At 46.4% G+C, this 23,728-nt stretch overlaps 1 protein-coding gene across 3 annotated transcripts in view; it reads right to left on the reverse strand.

The window, feature by feature from the left end:
• The window catches only part of STRIP1 (striatin interacting protein 1), a 722,689-nt gene that overhangs the window by 561,607 nt on the left and 137,354 nt on the right, over positions 1–23,728 (reverse strand). For all 3 annotated transcript variants that reach the window (XM_077467363.1, XM_077467360.1, XM_077467361.1), the window contains one exon: positions 2,808–2,882. In XM_077467363.1, the coding sequence (XP_077323489.1) occupies positions 2,808–2,882 (75 nt within the window). The remainder of the gene's footprint in view (positions 1–2,807; positions 2,883–23,728) is intronic.

Raw genomic sequence — 23,728 nt, forward strand, 5'->3', positions numbered from 1 at the left:
TAGGTCCAAGATTGGACGTACCCCTTCCTTTTTGGGGACTACAAACAGATTGGAGTAGAACCCCTGAAACCTTACCAACTTCGGAACAGGCACTACCACCCTGCAACTTAGCAGGTCCCATACTGCCCCCAATAGGGCCCCCCAGCAAGCCTTGAGTAAGGGTATTCTGGAGGGGAAGAGTCTGTTTGGTGGTCAAGAGAGAAACTATCTTGTAGCCAGAGGAAATCAGTTTGCAGACTCATTGGTCAGATAGCTGAGAGGCCCATTGGGCTGCAACTCCCAAAGGCGACCCCCCCACCTGTATGACAGGTGGGGGCAACCTTCAGCCGGTAGCACTTTTGCTCACGGGCTTGTTAGGCTTGCGGTTCCAGTGATGCTTTTGTCCCTCAGAGGTCGTCCTGTTGGACTGGGAGCGTTTAGCTGAAGTCCCGGACGGACAAAAAAAAAAAACTCTTGAGCGGAAAATGAGGGCCCTTGCCTGTGGCGTGGTTCCTAGTCTTCCTGGCCTGTGGGAGCAAGGTACTCTTCCCACCTGTGACATTCTTAATAATGTCATCCAACGAGGCTCCAAAGAGCCACTCACCAAGGAAGGGTAGATCCGTCAAGGCTTTAGATGCCTGGCCCGCCGATCAGCATTTCAGCACCACTGCTGACACTGAAGCCCTGGATAGCAGAGGAAGCGTATCCAGAGCCGCGTCCCAAACGTGCTTTAGACCGTGCACTAACTTGTCTGCTAGTTCCTGTATATTAACTTATTGAAATAAGTCAGATATGGAAACGCCTTAGGTATATGAGCTGGCGTACGGGACCCAAAAGGGACCACTACTGCAGCAGAAGGACCTGCTGTATCTTGATCTTCAGGGTATCTCACACAGCTGTGATAAGTGCTCCAACTAGCGCTTCTCGCATGAACCCAGACTCATCCTCACTGTCCGATCGATCCTGGTCAGCGTCATCTGAAAGGACAGAGCAGGTGCCACCAGTCTCAGCGGGGATTGAGTCTGTGTCAGAGCACTCCCCAAAGGACGGGGGGCAGGGGGCATTCTACTACCTTGCGCCTGCACGCCCCCTCCACCCTGGCAACAAGCGTTTTCAGGACCTCCAACAAGGCGTCCAAAGGCACTGCACTGTTTGCAGACGAGCCGGTTGCAATTGCAGGGAGTTGGGGGAAGAAACATCAGTTTCTGAAGCCATGCCGACCAACCCTGTCTGCCACCTGTTGGAGACTTAGGACAGGTGTATAGTCCCACCCTCCTAGCTTCTGCAGGCTGGGAGTACTCCATCGCAGGACTCACCACCCTGACTGAGTTCTGCGCCATTTAGCTAATCGTGCCTGTCTCCTGTACCAGCTCTCAGGTGTCTGAGAAGAAACCACGCTGTTCTGAGCCCTCAAGGACCAGCTCTGGCCAAAAAAAACAAGCTGGGCTACAACAAAATGGCCGCTGACCATCCAGTATAAAGGACATAATCACAGGGAAAATGGCCGCCGAACTACAGTAAAATGGTTCCTGGCCATAATTCTCCCTGAGTCACACCAAACATGGCCACCAAACAACTGTACACAAAGAGGGGCAATGGAAAAAAAAAGAGAAAATGGCGGCAAAACAGCGCTATGGTGATCAGCATGTGCAGACCCCCAGACACCCAGCGGGGAGAGAACAGACACCCAGGGGCACAGCCAGCCAGCGCAGCCCCCCACCCAAGGTGAGAGCCCCCCAGGGGACCCCTATCTATATGGCACACACCGCTCAGCAGCCCATGCAGCATCCCCCACGGGGGGGGATAGGGACAGGGAGAGAAGAGGGATCCCCGAATCGACCTCCCAGGGAATGCCCAGCTGCTCAGCCCCACCGAGGCAGGGAGAGCTTTACTTACCATTCCAGACGTACTGGGGACATTCCATCACAGACCCACTCTCCGATCAGTACGGGGTGGCTGCTGGCTATGGCACACTGTGACTCAGACATCAGTAGCCCGGTCTTATGTTTGCCCCAGAGCATTGAGTATGTGGTGGCCAACCCAGCACATATCTATGGTCTGCACACGCTTGCTGGCCAGGCTGGGGAGACTACAAGGATAAGAGTATCCAGCCTGTCACCCAGCCAACTGTTGATAGCAGACCACAAGATCTTAATCTTGCGCAAAAGACAAACTTCTGCAAAACAATCCCGATGGGTCCGCAGGGTTCCTATGTCCATCTCCTTCACTAGGCAGAAAAAAACTGAGGCTGCAGGAAGCAGGCAGGAGGGTTGTTACTGAAAGGGCTGCCCCTTGGGCGGAACTAGAAAGTTCTGTTTTTTTGTACATGTTAACATGTTCTGCCTAGTCCTCTCCTGAAGGTGGCGTAATAACCCAATGATCAAGAATAAAGGAGTTGTGTCAGTCAGTGAATGTAAGAAGAAAAAAAAAAACAGTAACAAAGTAGGTACACAAAAATTTAATGAGGCAGACCATTTTACACATTTAGTATGGTATATACGACTGATTCAGCATATGTACTTTCCACATCACAAGTATTTCCACAATATCCCAATTTTAGCACCATTCACACTTCACTGCAAACATTGCATTTCGCATGTTCCCATACTTCCTGAGTACTATCATTAAATAGACAATGCATATGGATGAATATATCACTGCTTATTTCCCTTGGTCCCGAGGAACCATAGGAATATGCAAAAGGTGTTTATCAATATTTTGAATCATTTATAGTGGTACACTGTCATACTGTTGGAAAACCTGGCGAGTACATATGCAAAATATTTATCTCAATCAATTTATTTAAAATAATGGAAGAGGTAACTCACCATGTATTTGAAAGTCCTCATAAAAGCATTTCTTGTTTAGCTGAAATTCTGAGCTTTCTGTATAACTGTATAGTTCTTTAACAGAGGAACAAGAAAAAATATATTATGTTTTATTTTTTTATAATGGTTTTAAAATGACAACTGTGTTTAGCCAATCAATACAAATGGAAGACAATGCATTTTTTTTAAGCAAAAAAAATTACTAAAACCCACATATTGTACATTAATAAATTGCCAATATGCTCACTGGTGGCATTTTTGTGTTATGGCCCGTACACACGATCCGAATATCATACGAAAACGTTCATCCGAAGGATCGTACGATTTTCGGATCGCGTCTACACTACTTTCGACAGCCGATCACGACTGTTCATCCGATATTATTTGATCAGCCATGCACGGAAATTTTCCTCGTACGATTTTCGTTTAGTCAGTATAGTTATCGTCCAAAAATACAATACAAATAAATTACCACACATGACATCCCTTACGATTTTTTTTTCTACCGTACAAGAATTTGTGACTATTTAGCTATTCAATTTCTACTTGCAATTATTAACTGAAAACGGTCGTACGATCCGTCGTACGATATACGGATCGTGTGTACGGGGCATAAGTGTAAGCAAAGTTTTCTTTAACAGTTTAAGCTGAGTGCTCATAACCTGGTGTAATTTTTTAGAGTTGGCGATTGTCTTTCTTGTAAAAGTGATCCGACCAGCTCTACACTTTTACAGGGCTGGGAAGGGTTCACCAGTGGGGTTTCTGGGCTCTTCCATTCCACTGGGGAGCCCAGGACTGCTGAAAGTGGTCGGGTCAGCTGCCCACAGAAGAGATCATTCATTCCTCGTCTGTGATGAAGCTGAAAGTGACAAAGATTTCATCACTTCCAGTTTCGGTGCCCTATATCCCTCATCAACTGATCAAACCGATCTCAGTTTGATCGGCTGCCTTGGAGGGCAGAGGAGGAATCAGGGGTCTAAGAGACCCCTGATCTCTTAAGAAACAGTACCTGTCACTACCCAAGCCATCACAAAGGGGTGTTGCTTATGAAAGAAAAAAGGTGTAAAAATTAACAACGTATAATAAAATTAATAATAATAAAAAAAATAAAAAAAAAGTAAAAATGTGAAGCACCCCTGACATTTGTAAATATTTTATTATATCTTTTCATGTGACAACACTGAAAAAAATTACACTTTGTTATACAAGCTGTACGCTCGCTACATTACATTGTAGCAGTGTAAATGTGCTGTCCCCTCAAAACAACTCAACACAAAGCCATTAATGTCTAAACTAGGTGATACTAAGTGAAAAATGTCCAAATTGGGCCCAAAGTGTCAATATTTTGTGTGACCACAATTATTTTCCAGCATTGCCTTAACCCTCTTGGGCATGGAGTTCACCAGAGCTTCACAGGTTGCCACAAGAGTCCTCTTCCACTACTCCATGACGACATTGCGGAGCTGGTGGATGTTAGAGACCTTGCACGCCTCCACCTTCCGTTTCAGGATGCCCCACAGATTCTCAAAAGGTATTAGGTTTGATGCAGTGTGCGGCATATGGTTTGAGCACTGACAGGCTAACTCCCTACCCCTTTAACCTCTGCAGCAATGCTGGCAGCACTCATATGTATATTTCCCAAAGACAACCTCTGGATATGACGCGGAGCATGTGCACTCAACTTTTGGTTGACCATGGCATTGTTCTGAGAGGGACCCGTCCTGTTAAACTGCTGTATGGTCTTGACCACTGCAGCTCAGTTTTAGGGTCTTGCCAATCTTCTTATAGCCTAGGCCATCTTTATGTAGAGAAACAATTCTTTTTATCAGATCCTCAGAGAGTTCTTTGCCATGAGGTGCTATGTTGATCTTCCAGTGACAAGTATGAGAGAGTAAGCGATAACACCAAATTTAAAACACATGCACACCTGAGACCTTGTAACAGTAACGAGTCACATGACACTCAGAGGGAAAATGGCTAATTGGGTCCAATTTGGACATTTTCACTTAGGGGTGTACTCCACTTTAGTTGCCAGCGGTTTAGACATTAATGACTGTGTTGAGTTTTTGAGGGGATAGCACATTTACACGGTTATAAAAGCTGTACACTCACTACTTTACATTGTAGCAAAGTGTAATTTCTTCAGTGTTGTCACATGAAAAGATAAAATATTTAAAAAAATGTGAGGGGTGCACTCACTTTTGAGATATACTGTAGGTCCCGCACGCATATGTAAACAGTGATTGCACTGCACGTTCGGTATCACCACAATTTTAGCACCAAAGCTCATGTTCAACTCTAAACCGATAGCTTGTAAATGCTTTTAAAGCATCGCCTACAGACAATTTTAGGTACAGTAGTTTACCGCCACTTTACAGGCATGCAAAATTGTAAAACTTCACAGTTTGTTATCCAGTTACTCGATCCAGCATCTTTTATTTTAGCAAAGACTGGGTATTAAATGCATTTTGGTGCACACAAGCACAATAAAAGTTTACATTTTCCTGAAAATACAAGACTGTGTAAAAATTTTAAGCAGGTGGGAAAAAATGCACTACATTGATATGCTTTCAGAAAAAAAAAAAAAAGCGTTGTTTATTGCCAGGTAAATTTCCCCATGATTTTACAGAGCCATTAGTCTTTGCACAAAACAAATAACTGTTCCAGAAATAATATAAAAAAATAATTCTCAGTTTAACCGCTTACTTAACCACTTCAGCGCTGGGCGAATGTTGACACTTTGAACATATATGTAAAAAATCTGCATTTTTTGCTAGAAAATTACTTAGAACCCCCAAATGTTATATACTTTTTAAGCAGCTGCCCTAGAGAATAAAATAGTGGGTGTTGCAATTTTTTTTATGTCACAAGTTATTTATGCAGCTATTTTTCAAAAGCAATTTTTTGGGGGCAAAAATACAATGAATTTTAAACGCACAGAAAACACAACATAATACTAAATTGTTTAGCAAGTCCTCATGCACACATGGTGTCACAAAAAACGAGCTGCAAAGCCACTACCAACGACAGGAAATAACAGCTGTAAAAAAAAAAAAAATAACACACTTTTAGTAGCTTTTTGCTTTGGCACAGCGTTTCTCTGCTTCATTTCAAAATCAATGGTTCCTTAGGAGAGCCATATTAACTGATCCAACTTACAGCTCATTGATTTGAATAGAAGTCTCGTCCAAGTTTGACCATGATGATCCAACTTGTGGTGTGACTTGTGCTCTGCCGATCTTGAGGTGGGGACCCCACCCCAAAGTAAAAAACAAAAAAAAAGCCATGAGGCCCCCCAAAGATTCATACCAGCTGGGGCAGGTGGTGCCATCACAAGGGGGCGGGTCTCAGAATGACGTCATCATGTGGTCATGCCCCATGGCTGTACAAGTAGCTGCATCTGCTGAACCTAACAGCAGCAGGAGCTAGCGTAGGGGGAAGACATCATGTAGGAAGAAAAACCAGGGGAAGACAGAGGCAGAAAAAAATCAGGGGACGAAGATAGCGGAGGCAGAAAAACTAGGGGAAGAAGACAGAGGAGGCAGAAAAACCAGGGGAAGAAGACAGCAGAGGGAGTAGAACCAAAAGGGGGAAGACATCAGTAGAAGAGAGAAGAAGCAGAGGGAGGAGATATCACTGGAGAGGGGAGAAGTCACGTCGGAACTGCATTTATAAAAAAGGACTTTGCCAAAAATCTGTGTACTGTTTTTATTTACTCCCCCTCAAGATCCTCTGTGCACGATTCACACCACAAGTTGGATAATCATGTTCCAACCTGGATGCGACTTCTATCCAAAACCAATGGGCTCTCATGGGGAACCAATGATTACGACAAAATGTTTGACGTGGCTTAAGGCTGTATCCAGCCTTAAGCCACGTTTAGCTTCCCTTAACAGCATCAGATGTTTTTACAACTGTAATGTCGGTCCTCAGAACATGCTGGCCCTAGATTTTTTTGCAGCTAGAAAACACCTAAGCCACTAACAGCTCCTAAAAGCCTGTGTGTGTGCGCATGAGGCCATAGAATAACATGGAGAGGCGTTTTTAGGCTGCAAAAAAAAAGTCTGACGCTGATAAAAGCAGCTGTGTGCATGAGGCCTTAAATTGCACAAGATCGTGGAACAGTGCCAAACTGTGGTACTTAAAAATCTCCATAGGCAACGCTTTATAAGACTTTACAGGTTACCAGTTTAGAGTTACACAGGTGCTAGAATTTTTGCACTCGATATAACGTTTGCGGCGATACCTCACGTGTAGTCTGATCATCATTCACATATGTGCGCACAACATAAATATGCATTCACCTTTGTGAATCAACTTTATTGCTATCACAAGGAAACAACATGACTTGTGATAGCATGGGAAGTGATGGGTACTCTCAGAGATTTAAAGTCCATCAGACCCTAGATCAAACAAAGATCAGTTTGAACTAATGCTTTTATAAGCCAGTAATGATCGGTTTACATTAGCAGAAACCGGAAGTGATAAAATACTTGCCACTTTCAGTATATTACACCATAGAGATGATCAGGGATGCTCCAGTCCTCAGTCATCTCTATGGTCAGCTGGTGGAACTGGCAGCTTCAGTCCCGGGCTCTCCGATGGCAGAGCCCAGAAAGGTGGCAGAAGGTAATGGGAGGGGATTCGGAAGCCGATTAGAATCGCTTTTACATTAAAGCCCATCACCGGCTGAAAAAAAACATCCTGGGGTTATGGCTGTAGCTGCAGGCAATATCCCCGTATAAACCCTTTAACCTAACGACGTATGAGTATGTCACTAAGGCTGAAGTGGTTAACTCGGTAAGCATCTGTGTGATTACCTGTTAGATAACTAGCAGATACTTGCAAAATTAGACTCATGTGACTAAGCGTGTGATTGCCATCATCCCTTTAAATATATTTGTTTTGTAAACCTTGAATTGGCAATTAAACAGAATCGATTTTAAGTTCAATCTTTTTTTTTATTGGTATTGCAATAAAACAAGACAAACTGTATTTACCGACATGCTATTGTTTTTGTCAAACGGGTCAGAGGAACTTGATCATAGCAGTGTTCGCCATTGTAGGTAGTGCATAGCAAGAATACAAATATCAATAATATGAAGGCCAACTACACATGGATTAGGAAGCATCCCATATTTCCGCAATATATTTAGCATGCAGAGACATGTACTAAGTATGTAACATGGGTCTTAATAGTGGGGGGGGTGAACAAATCCCATAGCTATGTATTAGGGGTGTGGAGGGAACACATAATCCTGTAGAGAGAGCACCACTGGAGGTATTTTGACAGATCAGCAAAAATAGTATTTTTGTACTCACCGTAAAATCCTTTTCACTGACCGACACAGCTCCTCTCTGTAAGAGCCCTTTCACACCACACCACCTATTTTTAGCGGCGATTTGCGGCGCATTTCGGCCACTAGCGGGGCGCTTTTAACCCCGCTAGCGGCCAAGAAAGGGTTCAAACCGGCCGGCAATACGCCGCAATAGCGGCGTTTTGCCGGTGGTATTACAGCGCTGCCCCATTGATTTCAATGGGGAGCAGAGGTGGAGGAGCGGTAAACACACTGCTCCTTCACCGCTCCAAAGAAGCTGCTGGCAGGACTTTTCCCTGACGTCCTGCCAGTGCACCACTGTAGTGTGAAAGCCCTCGGGTGGTGCAGGTGGAGCTTCTTTAAGGTGGATTGCAGGCGCCATTTCTAACGCTATAGCGCCTGCAAAACGCCTTGGTGTGAAAGGGGTGTAACTACATGGGTTGTATAGCCTGCCATTAGGAGAAACTAGGCAAAATTGTTACACAATACACAGAACTTTAATCCTGTCCAGGGGAGAGGCAGGCCCTGTGCCATCAACCCTCCTCCTGCTGCTAGCAGCTTCAGTACGTCAACAAGCAGTATAACGTAGAAAAAGGAGGAGTGGGTGCTGTGTCGGTCGGTGAATTACAGAGAAAAGGATTTTACGGCGAGTACAAAAATCCTATTTTCTCTTATATTGACCGACACAGCTCCTCTCTGTAACTGCATGGGACGTCCCCAAGCAGTGCCAAACAAGGGGTGGGAAAAACAGCATTAAAAACTTCATCCACCATGGCAAGTGGGAACTAGTGAAACTAAACACACAAAAAAACAGCAGTGTGTGGAAACTCCACCACATAACCGGGCATCCTCAACAGGAGTGATTCCCCAGACCGCAACCTTGCAGAAGTAATGCAACAGTGCAATAACAAAACAGTACTGTGTTTTTATCGAAAAACCAGGGACACGGCTGCCTGCAAAACTTTGCGGCCAAAACCAGCATCAGCCAATGCACGGACGTCTACCTTGTAGAACTTGGTAAACGTATGGACAGACGATCAGGTCGTCGCCTTACACACCTGAGCGACAGACGCTTGGTGTCAGAAGGCCCAAGACATTCCGATTGCTCTTGTAGAGTGGGCCGTGACTGGAAAGGGAGGCGCCTGCCCCTTCAAAGCGTAAGCTTGGACTACAATCGGTCTGATCCACCTGGAAATGGTGGCCGACGAGACCGCCATACCCTTCTTAGGACCAGCCACCGAAACAAACAGTGAGTCTGGCTTCCGAAAGGAAGCTGTGACAGACAAGTACACCTTCAGAGCCCTAACCGCATCGAGAGCGTGAAGGGCCACCTCTTTGGGGTGCTTCGGCTTAGGACACAACAATGGCAATACAATGTCCTCATTGATATGAAAAGCCGAAACCACCTTTGGTAGAAAGGACGGTTGCGGACGCAACACCACCTTATCCCTGTGGATGACGAGATAAGGCGACTTGCAGGACAAGACCGCCAGTTCAGAAACCATCCTGGCCGATGTGATGGCCACTAGAAAGACCACCTTCTGTGAAATAGTCAACAGAAGAATCTCCCTGATATTCTCAAATGGCAGCTTCTGAAGCGCCAACACCAGGTTCAAATCCCACGGAGGCAACGGAGGACGCACCGGAGGGACTACATGGTGCACCCCCGAAAAAAAGTACTCACTAGTGGGTGAGACGCTAGGGGTCGCTGAAAAAAGACAGCCAAAGCTGAAATTTGCCCCTTGATGGTGTTCAACGTCAACCTCTGGTCTACACCTTGCTGAAGAAACAGTAGGATCCTGGATATAGAGAAGGAGCGCGGATGCCACCCTTTCTCCTCACACATGGAGATATAGGCCTTCCAAGTACAATGGTATATCTTTCTGGAAGAAAATTTCCACGCTCTCAGCATAGTCGGAAATCACTGAGTCCGACAGACCCCGGTTCCTCAATACCTGGCTTTCAACAGCCAGGCCGTTAAAGCCAGCGATGGTAAAGCAGGGTGAAAGATTGGACCTTGAGATAGGAGGTCCTCTCGCAACGGCAGCCGCCAGGGAGCGTCTGCCACCAGACCTGCATACCAGGCATGCTGAGGCCAATCTGGGGCAATCAGGATTACCGGAATCCCCTCGGCTTCCACTCTGCGAAGCAGATGTGGCAACAGTTTCAGCGGAGGAAAGGCGTAGATCAGCTGGTAGTGATCCCACGGAGCCACCAGCACGTCTGACGCGTCTGCCATGGATCTCTTGTCCTGGACACGACTCTCGGGACCTTCCGATTGAGCCGGGAGGCCAATAGATCCACATCTGGTGTGCCCCATTTCAGGCACAGCAGTCTGAATACCTCCAGATGCAATGCCCATTCTCCTGGGTCCAGCATCTGTCGACTCAGATAGTCCGCCTGCAAATTTTCCACCCCCCGGGATGTAAATGGCTGACAGGGCCGGAACGTCTCGCTCTGCCCACCGAAGTATGTGAGCGACCTCCCGAGCAGCAGCAGAGCTTCTCGTTTTCCCTTGGTGATTTATGTATGCCACAGCCGTGGTGTTGTCTGACTGTATCCTGGTCGGACACCCTTGAAGACACGTCGACCACGCGTGGAGGCACAGCCTGATCGCTTAAATTCGAGCAGATTGATCGGCAACTTGGATTCTTCTGTCGACCAGAGGCCTTGAGCCGACTGAATCCCCATCACTCCACCCCAGCCGGCCAGACTGGCGTCCATAGTGACCACTGTCCATTTCAGAGGAAGGAATGATTTTCTGGCCGGAATCACCGGGGACCTCAACCACCAGATCAGGGAGTCCCTGACTGGCTGGCTCACCTGGATCTGCCTATCCAGGGACAACGGAGATTTGTCCCATTTTGTCAAGATCTCCTTCTGCAGGACTCTAGTGTGGAACTGGGAATAAGGTACTGCCTCGAAAGAGGCTGCCATGAGCCCCAGCACTCGCATGCAAAAGCGGAGTGATGACCACTTGCGGTTCATCAGTAGTTTGACCGCAGATCTGAGAGTCTGCAATTTGTCTGAGGGGAGAAAGACCCTCGCTTCCCTGGAATCCAATAGTAATTCCAAGTACTCCAGACGCTGGGTCGGCACAACCACTGACTTCTTTAGGTTCAACAGCCACCCAAATTCTTGCAGAGTATTCATGGTGATCGCCACATGTTCTTCTAATTCTGAGGCAGAAGAAGCTCTCAGGAGGAGATCGTCTAGGTAACCCACGATCACGATCCCGAGTTGTCGCAGCAATGCCAATACTGGAGTCAGTACTTTGGTAAAGACTCGGGGGGCTGATGCCAGACCAAAGGGAAGAGCCACAAACTGGTAATGGGCTTCCCCGACTGCCAAACGCAGAATTCTTTTATGCCAAATTCGTATGGGTATGTGCAGGTATGCATCCTGGATGTCCAAAGATGCCAGGGCCATGCCTTGATGGAGTGCAGCAACTACTAAGCGAACTGGTTCCATTCTGAACCTCTGCACTTTTACAAAGTGATTGAGGGCTTTTAAGTCCAAGATTGGACGTACCCCTTCCTTCTTGGGAACCACAAACAGATTTGAGTAGAACCCCTGAAAGCGTTCCGAGTCCGGAACTGGTACAATCAACCCCTGATTCAGAAAGTCCCTTTCTGCCCCTAGCAGGGCCTCCCGGCGAACCGGGGACATGGGTATGCTGGAGGGGAAGAATCTGTTTGGCGGCCAAGAGAAAAACTCTATCTTGTAACCTACGGAAATCAGATCGCAGACCCATTGGTCTGATAACTGGGAGGTCCAACGGGCTGCAAACTCCCGAAGACGACCCCCCCCATCTGATACACGTGTGGGGGCAAACCTTCATGCGGTAGCACTTTTGTTCACAGGCTTATTAGGCTTGCGGTTCCAGGGACAGTTCTGACCATCCGTGGACGTCCTGTCAGGCTGGGGTCGTTTTGCTGAAGCACCGGGCGAATGAAAAAGCTGCTTGTGAGCAGAAAAGGAGGGCCCTTGCCTACGGCGTGGCTCCTTAGCCTTCCTGGCCTGTGGGAGTAGTGTACTCTTACCAGCCGTGGCGTTTTTAATAATGTCATCCAATGAGGCTCCAAAGAGCCGTTCACCAAGAAAGGGAAGATCCGTCAGGGCTTTCTTGGATGCCTGGTCAGCAGACCAGCATTTCATCCAAATAAGGCGCCTCAGCACCACGGCTGACACTGAGGCCCTGGATAGCAGAGGGAGAGTATCCAGGGCCACGTCACAAACGTACTTAAAGCGGAGGTCCACCCTAAAATGGACCTCCGCTCATGGGAATCCCCCCCCCCTCCGGCGCCACAATCGGCACCTTTCAGGGGGGAGGGGGGTGCAGTTACCTGGATAATCCAGGTAACTGCACCCACTTCCGGGCTAGCTCTCTGCGGAACGGGCCGTACGTTACGCCCCGTTCCGCAAGCGCCCGCCCCCTTCAGCAAGTGCCCCGCTGCCTGCTGGGAAACACACAGCTCCCAGAGGCAGCGGGGACCGTCCGGATTGCGCCGCGCGGCTCGCGCATGCGCAGTAGGGAACCGGGAAATGAAGCCGAAAGGCTCCATTTCCTGATTCCCATACCCAAGATGGCGGCGGGACCCGGCAGCCGAGCGAGCGATCGGCTTCGGGTGCCGACATCGCGGGCGTGCTGGACAGGTAAGTGTCACTATTTAAAAGTCAGCAGCTGCAGTATTTGTAGCTGCTGGCTTTAAAAAAAAAAAAAAAAAACGCGGAGTCCCGGTGGACTCCCGCTTTAAAGTGGTTGTAAACCCTTACAAACCACTTTGACCTACAGGTAAGCCTAGATTAAGGCTTACCTGTAGGTCCAAGCACTATCTCCTAAACCTATATGGTTTAGGAGATATTTGCCCGAAAACAGGCACCGCTGTCTACGGTGCATGTGCCGTAGACAGCGGCGCGCAGGTGCACTGAGTGCGGCATTTCCAAGAATGGAGCTGCCGCGCGTGTCGACTCCCCTGCGCATGCGCGGGAGTGACGTCATCGCGGCTTCGCCAAATGACAGTGGCGGAGCTGCGAGACCCCACCAACAAGATGGATGCGGCGGACTACAGGGGACAGCGGCAACTTCGCTGGCTCCTGTGTCAGGTAAGTGACACATAATGGGCTACTATGCGATGCATAGTAGTCCATTATGCTTTGCCTTTGCAGGGAATGAAAGAGGAAGTAAACTCATCAGGGTTTACTTCCTCTTTAAGGCCATGCACTAGTTGGTCTGCTACCTCCACGCAGACAGGGGAGCCATGCTGCTCTCCCAATTCGCAGTGCAAACGTTTTGCCCACTTAGTGTCTGCGACACCAGTGCGGATGCCAGTACAGGTTGCACGGCTGACCCCACAACCGTATACAAGGAAGGAGCCACTGCTTCGGCCTTCCTGTTCGTGGGATCCTTGAATGCAGGAGACCCCTCAATCGGGATCGTGGTTACTTTACTTAACCTAGATACTGGGGGGTCCACAACCGGAAGAGTCGACCATTTTTTGAGACGGCTTTCCTCAAAGGGGTAACGCACCGCCAAGTTTTTGGGGACCAAAAAGGTCAGTTGCGGGCGACCCCATTCCCTGTAGATGAATTTGTCAAATAAAGGAACACCTTAGGTGAACGTGCTGGCTTGTGGGACCCAAAAGGGACCGGTACATCAGCAGAGGAATCCGCTGGCTCCTGAATCTTCAGGGTATCACGCACAGCTGTAATAAGTGCTCCAACGAGCGATTTGTCGTGCCCAGACCCGGACGGGGAATCATCCTCACTGTCATGGTCAGCCACGTCTGATAGGTCAGAGCAGGGGTCTCCAGCCACAGCAGGGCCCGAGTATGCATCAGAGCTCTCCCCGGAGGACAGGGGGGCAGGGGCCTCTTACGTGCACCTTTCCTGTCACGTGCCGCCTCTATTTTAGCAACATAGGAGTCAAGGAACGTCAGGGTGCCCGTGCGCACCGCACTAACCACAGGTGACCCGGTTGCTATAGCCTGGTTTTCGGGGGAAGAAACACCAGTTTCTAAAGCCATGCTGACCCTATCCCGTCTGCCACCTGCAAGGGGACTTAGGACAGTGAAGGTCCCGCTCTCCTGCTGCTGCCGCCGCATGGGGGGTGGTGGGGGGTACTTAGCACTAGACTCACCACCCTGGGGCGTTCTGTGAATGCCAACAATAGTGCCTGTAGTCCCTAGGAGGTTCCCAGATGGAGAGAGGAGAAAAAACTGTCAGCAGCAGCTCCAACAGCGGTGCAACGATCTGCAGAACAGCTTCAGCGTTCAGCACAGAGCCATCCAGTGTCCCACACACACAGTGGATACAGGAAGTAACAAGAGAAAGCACATGTCATGCTGTCACAAGAGGCCAGCATTCAGGCTTTCACAAAATGGCCGCCAATGAAATCAATAGGAATCCTAAGGAAAATGGCTGCTGAAGCTCCCCAGGGGAATCTATAGCTTTCCCAAATCCAAGATGGCCACCGGAATGGCATTACATGGTGAACAGAGCAAAAATAAAAACAAGCTGCCTGCTGACTGCCTCCACAAAAACTGCTTTTTTTTGAACCCCCAGACCTGGACCAGGACTGAACGGCAACCGCACAGAGCCCCCCCCCACACACACACACACACACACACACACTTGGGAGAGAAGATAAGGAGGTAAGGTGGCCCCCGAATCGACCCCCCAGGGAATGCCCAGCTGCTCCCCCCACCGAAGCAGGGAGAGCCGTCCTTACCAGTCCTGAAGAGCTGAGAGACATTCCATCAAAGACCTACACCTGCGCAGTTACAGGGTAGCTGTTGGCCTCGGTATACTGTGATCCAGACATCAGTAGCCCGGTCATATCTATACCCCAGAGCATTGAAGCTCACCGACCACCTCTGGAGCATGAGGTATGTCGTGGCCTGCCGAGCCGTAGTTGTGGCCTGCTGATGCTCAATGGCCGGACTGGGGAGACTACAAGGATATCATTAACCAGCCTGTCACCCAGCTGGCAGTTGACAGAAGATCTCAGGATCTCTCATCTTGCGTAAAAAGCAGCAAACATGCAGTAAAAATATGGACCGAGAGGCCCACAGGTTTCCTAGGTCATTCTCCTTGCTAGGCACAATAAAAACTGAAGCTGCTAGCAGCAGGAGGAGGGTTCATTTCACAAGTCCAAGCAGCTAAGGTTGGTGCCAACATTTCTTAAGCGCAGAATTCGCTGCGGTTAAGAAAAATCTAATCAGATGCTTGGTTGGTTGGGGAAGGTGTCACCCACCAGGTCTGCATACAATTGCAAAATCTTTTCCCAAAAAAGGGGTAAGATGTGGGCAAGTGCCACAAATATTAGTCATAGTACCAGGAGCCTGCAAACAGCAACAGCATAGGTCAGGGATGAAGGGGTACATTTTTAGGAGCATGGAAGGGGCAGCAATACCACCTGGAAAGTATACGATAATTGTGTTCGTGGGCAATGGAAGATGTTGAAAGTTTATAAAAAAGCGCAAAAATTTTAGGCCAATCCAATTCCTATGCTGGTATATTTAATTCCTGTTCCCATTTGGATTGATATAAAGGTGAATTTGGATATCCATGTCTGCACCAGTTTGGATCAGTGCAGGGCGAGGAGGGGGGGGTGTAAGCTTATCAATGCTAAGAGACAAGTGCATGTACTATGGTATAGATTCTTATTTATGCTACAATGGCAGACCAACTAGAATAAAGTAAAAAGTGTACTAAAGTGCTGATATGAACTAATAAATAATTGACACATACTAGAAGATGACTAAATAATATAGCTGCAATTAATGTGTATGCGAACTGATACCACAGAAAAAGTGTTGTTTATATTTAGACTGTATAATGCGCTAATATTAACCTCCCAATATAACACAGTGTAATCTCCTAATGGTTAATCAGTGAATCATGTGCAAAATAAGCAAATGTAGCCTGTTATAAATAATCTACCATAACAAAATCCTAAAACTAAATATCAACGTGATGATAAAATATAAAACGCAATAAAAAAAAGAAAGAAAAGTGAGATATAATAATGTGATGAACCACAGTGCACAAATATCTCAATAGGACAGCATACTGCTGTGAAAAAATGTAACATCTTTAGTGATTGATGAGTTTAAACAGGTTTCAATGAGTAACCCCAATGATAGAAATGCCTTGCTCATATTCAGCTGCTCATTAGCACGGGCTGGCTTCTGGCATTCAAAGAACTTCCGCAGTATGAAACAAAAGAAAAAGACCATTGCACAGATAGTATATTGAATATTCCCTATAAACTAAGGGTAAACTTCGCTCACACTTTCCAGCAGAATGAATCGCATATGGTAAGGTCAGTTGCTAACAGCTATGATCTCCTCACATACCAACAGTGCACACACAGCACTGCTCGTCACTGGCTCCTCCCGACCAGTTTTCATCACTAGACATGTGGCTTTTTTCAAGGGAGAAAAAGCCACGTGTCTAGTGATGAAACCGGTCTCCCCAAGTCATATCGGCCTATCTCCTTGCTTCAGGTAGATGTTAAAATACTGGCCAAAGTTCTCGCCAACCGCCTCAACAAGGTAATACATTGAGATCATGCAGGTTCCATGCCATAAAGAAACACCTTTCAACCTCAGAGGAATTTTTAACAACCTCCAAACTACACACAATAACAATGGACCCAGGATAATAATAGCCTTAGATACTGCTAAGGCATTCAACTTGGTCGATTGGAGATATCTCTGGATCTGTTTGAACAACTTCAGATTAGGCCCAAAGTTTATAAAATGGGTACAGCTATTGTACCAGGCCCCAATGGCAAGGGTAGTCAAAAATGGATGGCCCTCTGAGCATTTCCCCTTGTCTAGAGGCACAAGGCAGGGGTTCCCCCTATCACCCTTATTCTATGCTCTGCCAGCCGAACCATTGGTGGTTGCTATATGCACACACCCAAAGATAGTAGGACTTAGTAGAGGGGAGGTGACAGAAACTATTAGTACCTACACTGACGATACCCTACTATACCTGGAGGATTTGGATGTCTCCCTCTCTATGGCCCTAACTTTGATATAGCGCTTTGGAACCTTCTCTGGGCTCCGCATCAACTAGGACAAGTCCCAAATACTCCCATTTGATAGCTATCCACCCTCTAAAGATAGCAGAACTTCCCCTACAAAGAGTTGATAACATCAAATATCTAGGTATACAGACCACCAGAGACCAAACTGACTGCATAGCACTAAATATAACTTCACTCTATGAAATGCTTAAGCAAAAACCCAAACTTGGGCCTGCCTTCCCTTGGGTGTGATGGGCCGAATAAATCTCAAAGATGATTCTGTTGCCAAAAATCCTATATGTACTGTGGCACTCGTGTCATATTGATGGAAGCTATACTGAAACCATTTGTCTGGGGCAATAAAAGACATAAATTACCTTGGCACAAACTCAAAAATCCCACTGAGCTTGCTGGAACGGCCCTACCCGATTTTAACCAATATTATCTAGCAGACCAGCTCTCTCAACTCTTCCACATCGACAAAGACCGGTTCCCTAGGTCTTCTCTGCCCTGGTTGGGCGTGACCCACCATGGACCCCTTTACCATGATACTAAGCAAGACAAGTGACCACAGGTCTCTGCTATATCACTATAGAAAGGTATGGGATATGGCCTCGGCCAGACTCAATAAGCCTGCAACCCATGAATTCATTCCCTTATGGCATAATACGGCCCTACCAGAATTTTATTCCATCCCAGACTGCGATATGTGGGGCTCCAGGGGCATATTCTATCTGTCCTACTTTGTTAGCAATGGAGCACTAAAATCATTTGAGAGGCTTAATTTCGAATTTGCACTACCCGTACTAAGATTTGATATAGTAGGGAAAGCGGGTGGTCAGGACTGGAGGACTGGGAGATCAATGACTCAAATTCCGTAGTTGGTCTAGTCAGGGTATCCAGAGAGGAGTACTGTTTAGGGAAATGTTGTAGCAGGGAGATGGGAGGCAATGCGAGGCAACCCCCAGTGAAAACACTGGGGGTGGAGGAAGGGGGGCGGCTTGAAACATACATAAGAGTTTGGGCAAGATATCCATTTTAAGTATATGCGGTCATACCAAGAAATGTAGGGTTTGTCATACGCAGACAATCATGAATGCTACGTAACATGGGGTATAGTTAAGGTTCATCAGGAGATATTCAGAGCCTCAGTCTTGTCGTAATTAACTTTAAAATTGCTTACCAGACCAAACTCTTGAAATGCTCAAATTATAGATGGGACAGAGATGTGGGAGCTGGTCATTTATAACAAAAGGTCGCCCGCTTACAGTGAAAGTTTGGACTGACTTTGACCTATCAAAAGACCATTAATATTGGAGTCTTGTCTAAGGCCAAGGGCAATGGACAAAACAGAGCAGAGGGGAAAGAGGGCACCCCTGTCGAGTGCCATAAAAAGGCTAATATTTTATGAAGCAAGTTAAGGCCAAGTCCTGTCGCAATGCATGTTCAAGAAATGTCCAGTTAAGCCAGTCAAATGCCTTTTTGGAATCCACCTTGAGTAGATGTGCAGGGAGATAACTTCTCTGGGCATATTCCATGAGAAGTATTGTCTTAAGTGTATTGTCCCAGGCTTCCCGTCAAAGGAACAAAGCACACTTGATCAAGGTGAATTAGGTCTGGTAAGAGGGGCGTAAGGCGGGTAGCAATCAGAATATAGACGTATATCTATATTTGTCAAGGAAATAGGACAACAACTCCCATATAAGGTGGAGTCCTTGCCAGGTTTAGGTATAACCTTAACGTGAGCTTTTTAAAGCCTGTGGTGGGAAAGGAGAGATTGGTGAAACGACATTGTATGTTTTAAGAAGGATTGGGGTAAGAGAGTCACAAAGGTTCTTATAGAAGTGAGCGGTATAGCCATCAGGGCATGGCTATTTGTTTTCAGAGAAGAGATTGCAACAGCAATCTCCTCCTCTGAAAAGGGCCATTCAAGGTCCTGAATAGTTGAGTCAGGAAGAATGGGGAGAGCAGTCTCAGTAATATATCGAAGGATACGAGATTTAAACTCCTCTGGTGACACATTGGAAGGGTATGAGGGCAAGTTATATAAATTGTTATAAAATGCACGAAAGAGGCCATTTATTTCTTTAGGGTGATGAGTAATCTGATCTGTCCGGTCTTTTCATTTCAGAGTAGAAGCAAGACTGTTTATAGCATGTAGAGCCCTAGCCAGCAAGCTGCCTGGTTTGTTAGCATGTACAGTTTACGCATCTCATCTTTGATAGATCGAGTTTTCTAGTCAAGTAGCTGTAAGAGTTGGAGGCAAGGATCAGACAGCTGGAGCAATGTACTCAGGGATTACTTCAGTTTGAGTCTTGTCGAACCTGAGAGGAAAGGTTCGGTAGGCAAAGGGATAAATATACCCGAGCATGGTCTGACCATAAGATATTCCCAATGCTACTCTGCGGGCAGAAGGTCAGGGCAAAATTACTCACAAGTAATCAATGCGAGAGTACGAGGAGTGAGCCGTGGAGTAAAATGAGTAATCCCTATCCGTAGGATGGGAAAGCTGCCAGATATTCATCAGATTATATTGCCCCAGAATTTTTTTCAGGTGGGTAATTTGTGAAGAAATAGAACTTCTTCCCACAGATGTATCTAGCATGGGGTCAAGGACACAATTAAAGTCCCCAGCAAGGAGAATAACCCTTTCAGCAAAGTCAATTAATTTATGAATGTATTACAGAGTCTGACTGATTTGATCCTGGTTGGGGGTATACATAGTAGCTAGGGTATAAGTCTTACCATTGATGGCAAGCTTCAGAAAGAGGCATCTACCCTCTGGGTCCGCACAGACATCCAACATATGGTATGTGGTGGATTTATGAAATGCAATCGGAAAAAAAAGGACGCCAGGGTAGGAAGCCACGCCCACAGGGAAGAGCAGCTACTTTCGGTGTCGGCGTGTGAGGGGCAGGTTGGGCGGAGCATAGAGAAGCTGCTAAGGTATACCCACCCTAAGATACCAGAGCTGGGGACGCTAGGAGATATATACCTACATTCTAATAAGGCTGTAACCTCACAGCCGTGAGGTAAGGGCACATCCACCCACTTACTGGATGGAGGGAAGAAATAATCACTGCACTCTTGTGTTTGCATGATTTATGACAGCACCAACACCTGAGTTTGAAACATAGCTGAAGCTTATACTGGCAGAATTTGCACGTCTATTCTAACTTCATGGACTGAATATTTTATAGCACCAACACTTTATTTAATTTGTTTGCTGCTTGCAGTGTTTGCACAAAAGAATGCACTGGATAGAATATTAGCTCATGTTTATTTGCTGCTAGCAGTATTTGCACAATGGTATGCACTATATAAAATATTAGCCTATGTTTTATTTTGCTGCTATTATTTTTTCTTTTTAAATATATTCAGTGTGGTTTAATATTTTGCACATTCACTCTACACTTTGTATTGCATTTTTGCACATTTATAATGGCTGCTATTAGATTGTGAGCATATGTATATTATTATCCAGATACTATTTCACGATTGCTAATATACTATACATGAAGCACATTATGCTCATTGTGGAGCATAAATGTTAAAAGGTGACTTTTTGACACTAAGTAAGCAAGTCTATATCCATCTATACACTTTTCTCTCACTACTCTATCTACAGTCTGAATACCTAACCCTCCTGTTCACTTTTTCTTGCTTTGCCTTCCCTCTCTCTTTTTCTTAATCTCTATATACACTGCGCGACACTATTATCTATAATTAGCAAGCACTTTTGGGGTAGGAAAACCCTCTTTCAGTGTACGCAGCGGTTTTTCTATTTCTTTGTTTGATTGGTTGGCGCAGAGGTATTTTATATACCAATTTATGAAATGCAATCGCCACTCCTTTTGATTTTGAGTGAGCGTAGGTGCTGTGGCATCAGTTTGGGTAATACCCATCTCAAAGATTGGGGATGTGATCAGTGCAAATGTGCGTTTCTTGGGAAAATGCAATACCGACCATGGACTTGTGTAAAATCATAAGATTTGTGATCTCGAAGGTTTGTTTAACCCTCGTGCATTGAAAAAAAAAAAAAAAAAAAAAAAGATTATTGTAAAGGAAGTAACCCCCCGGGATCCAGCCATGGCCAGGAAAAGAGGAAGACAAAAAAAGGAGTACAATCAAAAGAAAAAAGGTGGGGATGGACTCATCTAATAGCCAAAAAAAGAGGATGTTGCACCCTGATACAAAACCTAGAAGGAATGCTAAAACAGCCAACAGAGACACTTCTGCCCCACTAGAAGGGCAAACAGTTTCCACAAACTATGGGGGGTGAAACCAATCACGGAAAGCTGCATCTGAGCTGCACCCGCCAATGTCATAGGTAATGAGGGCAGTTATAAAGCAAAGGAATACGTTTAGTAGTAGTAGGCTAAACTCATATCAGCATTATACAGGTCATCAAAACATCAGTGGAACCTAGCGAGAAAAAAAAAAAAAGAAAAAAAAGTTACTTACTGGTAACATTCTTTCCTGGAGTCTTTCAGGACAGCCACCTCAGAGACCTTGGCTCCTCCCCTCTGCAGGAAACACCACGCCAGCCCCCTTTAAAATTTATCCTCCCCTGCTGGTTCCTCAGTTTTAGAGCACCTCAAGTCTGCTGGGGAGACACAAGAACACGTGATACACATAAATCAATAAATACCACAGTTCCTTTTTCAGGAAATCTCAAATCATTTATATTCAAGTGAGTACCAGTGCTGTCCTGAAAGACTCCAGGAAAGAACATTACCAGTAAGTAACTTAGTTTTTCCCTTAATCGTCTTTCAGGACAGCCACCCGAGAGGATAAATGAGCACTTACCCTTAGGGTGCGACTAGGCTTGTAAGAACTTGCGTCCAAAGGCTTGCCCTTTTGTCAACTCTGTAGTGCTTGAAAAGGGTATCAGATCGCCGCTTTGCAGATTTGCTCCGGCGTTGCTCCAGCCCCCTCTGCCTGTGAAGGTTGCCATTGACCTTGTCGTATGTGCCCTAATACCATCTGGGATCTACCTCCCAAAATACAGGCCTGGCCACCTGGCTATAGTGCACCTTGAGGCTCTCTGGCCTTTTTTAGCCCCTGAAAATAAAAACATGGAATCTGACTTCCTGAAAGGTTTGGTTTCCTTTAAATATTGTAATAGGTACCTCCTTACATCTAACTTATGAAACTTAGCCTCCTGTTCTCCAGAATGATTTGTACAAAAAGAAGGTAAAATAATATCTTGACCTCTGTGAGGCAACTTTAGGTAAAAAGGCTGGATCTAGCTTAAAAACTATACGATACGTAAAAATGTGGCAAAAAGGATTCCTGGTTGATAAAGCCTCCATTTCACAAACTCTCCTGGCGGTCGTGACCGCCACCAAAAAAAATGCTTTAAGCGTCAGTTTTATTGGGCAAATTTTTTGTGGTACAAGTGGGTCCCCTGTCAAGGTTTGTAGCACCAAAGACAGGTCCCATTTGGGAAAGGGTGATCTCTGTACTGGCCTTTGTCTGCTTAAGGCTTTAAAAATCTTACTATCCATGGATTGGAAGCTAGCCTTTCTTCCTGATAAACAGATTGCCGATGCCAGACTCTTTAATGTACTGCTGCTCAGGTCCTAATCTGGCCTGCACTGTAGATATTCTAGGACCGCCTCTAAGCTTTGTGCTGCACAGGAGTTCTCTATACACCAGTTGTTGAATCGTATCCATACTTTTCTATATATGGTGCAAGTTTCCATCTTTCTATTATTCAGCAATGTATTGATCAGCTGGTTTGACAAACCCTTAGCCTTCAACAGCTGCTTTTCAGAAGCCAGCCTGCCAGGTTCCATCTTTCTACCTGGGGACACCACACTGGTCCCTGAAAGAGGAGATCCTCTCTGGTTGGTAGTAACCATGGAGGTTCGATAGCCAGTTCTCTTAGCATAGAGAACCATGGGTTTCTGGGCCAGTGTGGTGCAATGATAATCACTGAGGTATTCTCTGCTCTGAGCTTTCTTAGTACTGCTGGTATGAGTACTGGCAGGGGGAAGGCGCAACACCTGTGAACCTTAATTTTTTTCACTGAGATCCGCGCTATAGCCGAATGACGGCTACAGCGCGGATCTACATTGCCGGGACGACGTCGTCCCCTTTCCTGGCTCCCCGCGCTCTCCCGAGAACGCGCATCAGGGAAAATCTGTGTTAGGCGTGTCCCCTGAAAACAGCCAATCACAGATCGCTGTAAACAGTCAATCACAGCGGCCGTTTACAGCACGATCGCCGCCAACGAGAGATGATCTCAAATGTAAACATTTGAGATCATCTCTCATTGCCGGCTCTCCTCCTCACACAGACAGTGTGTGAGGAGATAGAATCTGTGAGTTAAAGTTCCTGCTGCTAAACACAAAGTGTGCCCAAACAGTGCCCACAGTGACCCATCTAGTGCCATCTGTGCCCACGTTTGCACATCAGTGCACCATCTGTGCCCATCAGTGCCCGCCCGTGCTTATCTGTACCAATCGGTGCCCATCTGTGCCCATCTGCCTCCTCATCAGTGCACATCTGTGCAAACAGTGCACAACTGTGCCGCCTCAACAGTGCACAACTGTGCCACG

Source organism: Lithobates pipiens, unplaced genomic scaffold (genome assembly GCF_037356315.1).
Source record: "Lithobates pipiens isolate NorthernLeopardFrog02 unplaced genomic scaffold, aLitPip1_a1.2 Scaffold_52, whole genome shotgun sequence".
Lineage (NCBI taxonomy): Eukaryota > Metazoa > Chordata > Amphibia > Anura > Ranidae > Lithobates > Lithobates pipiens.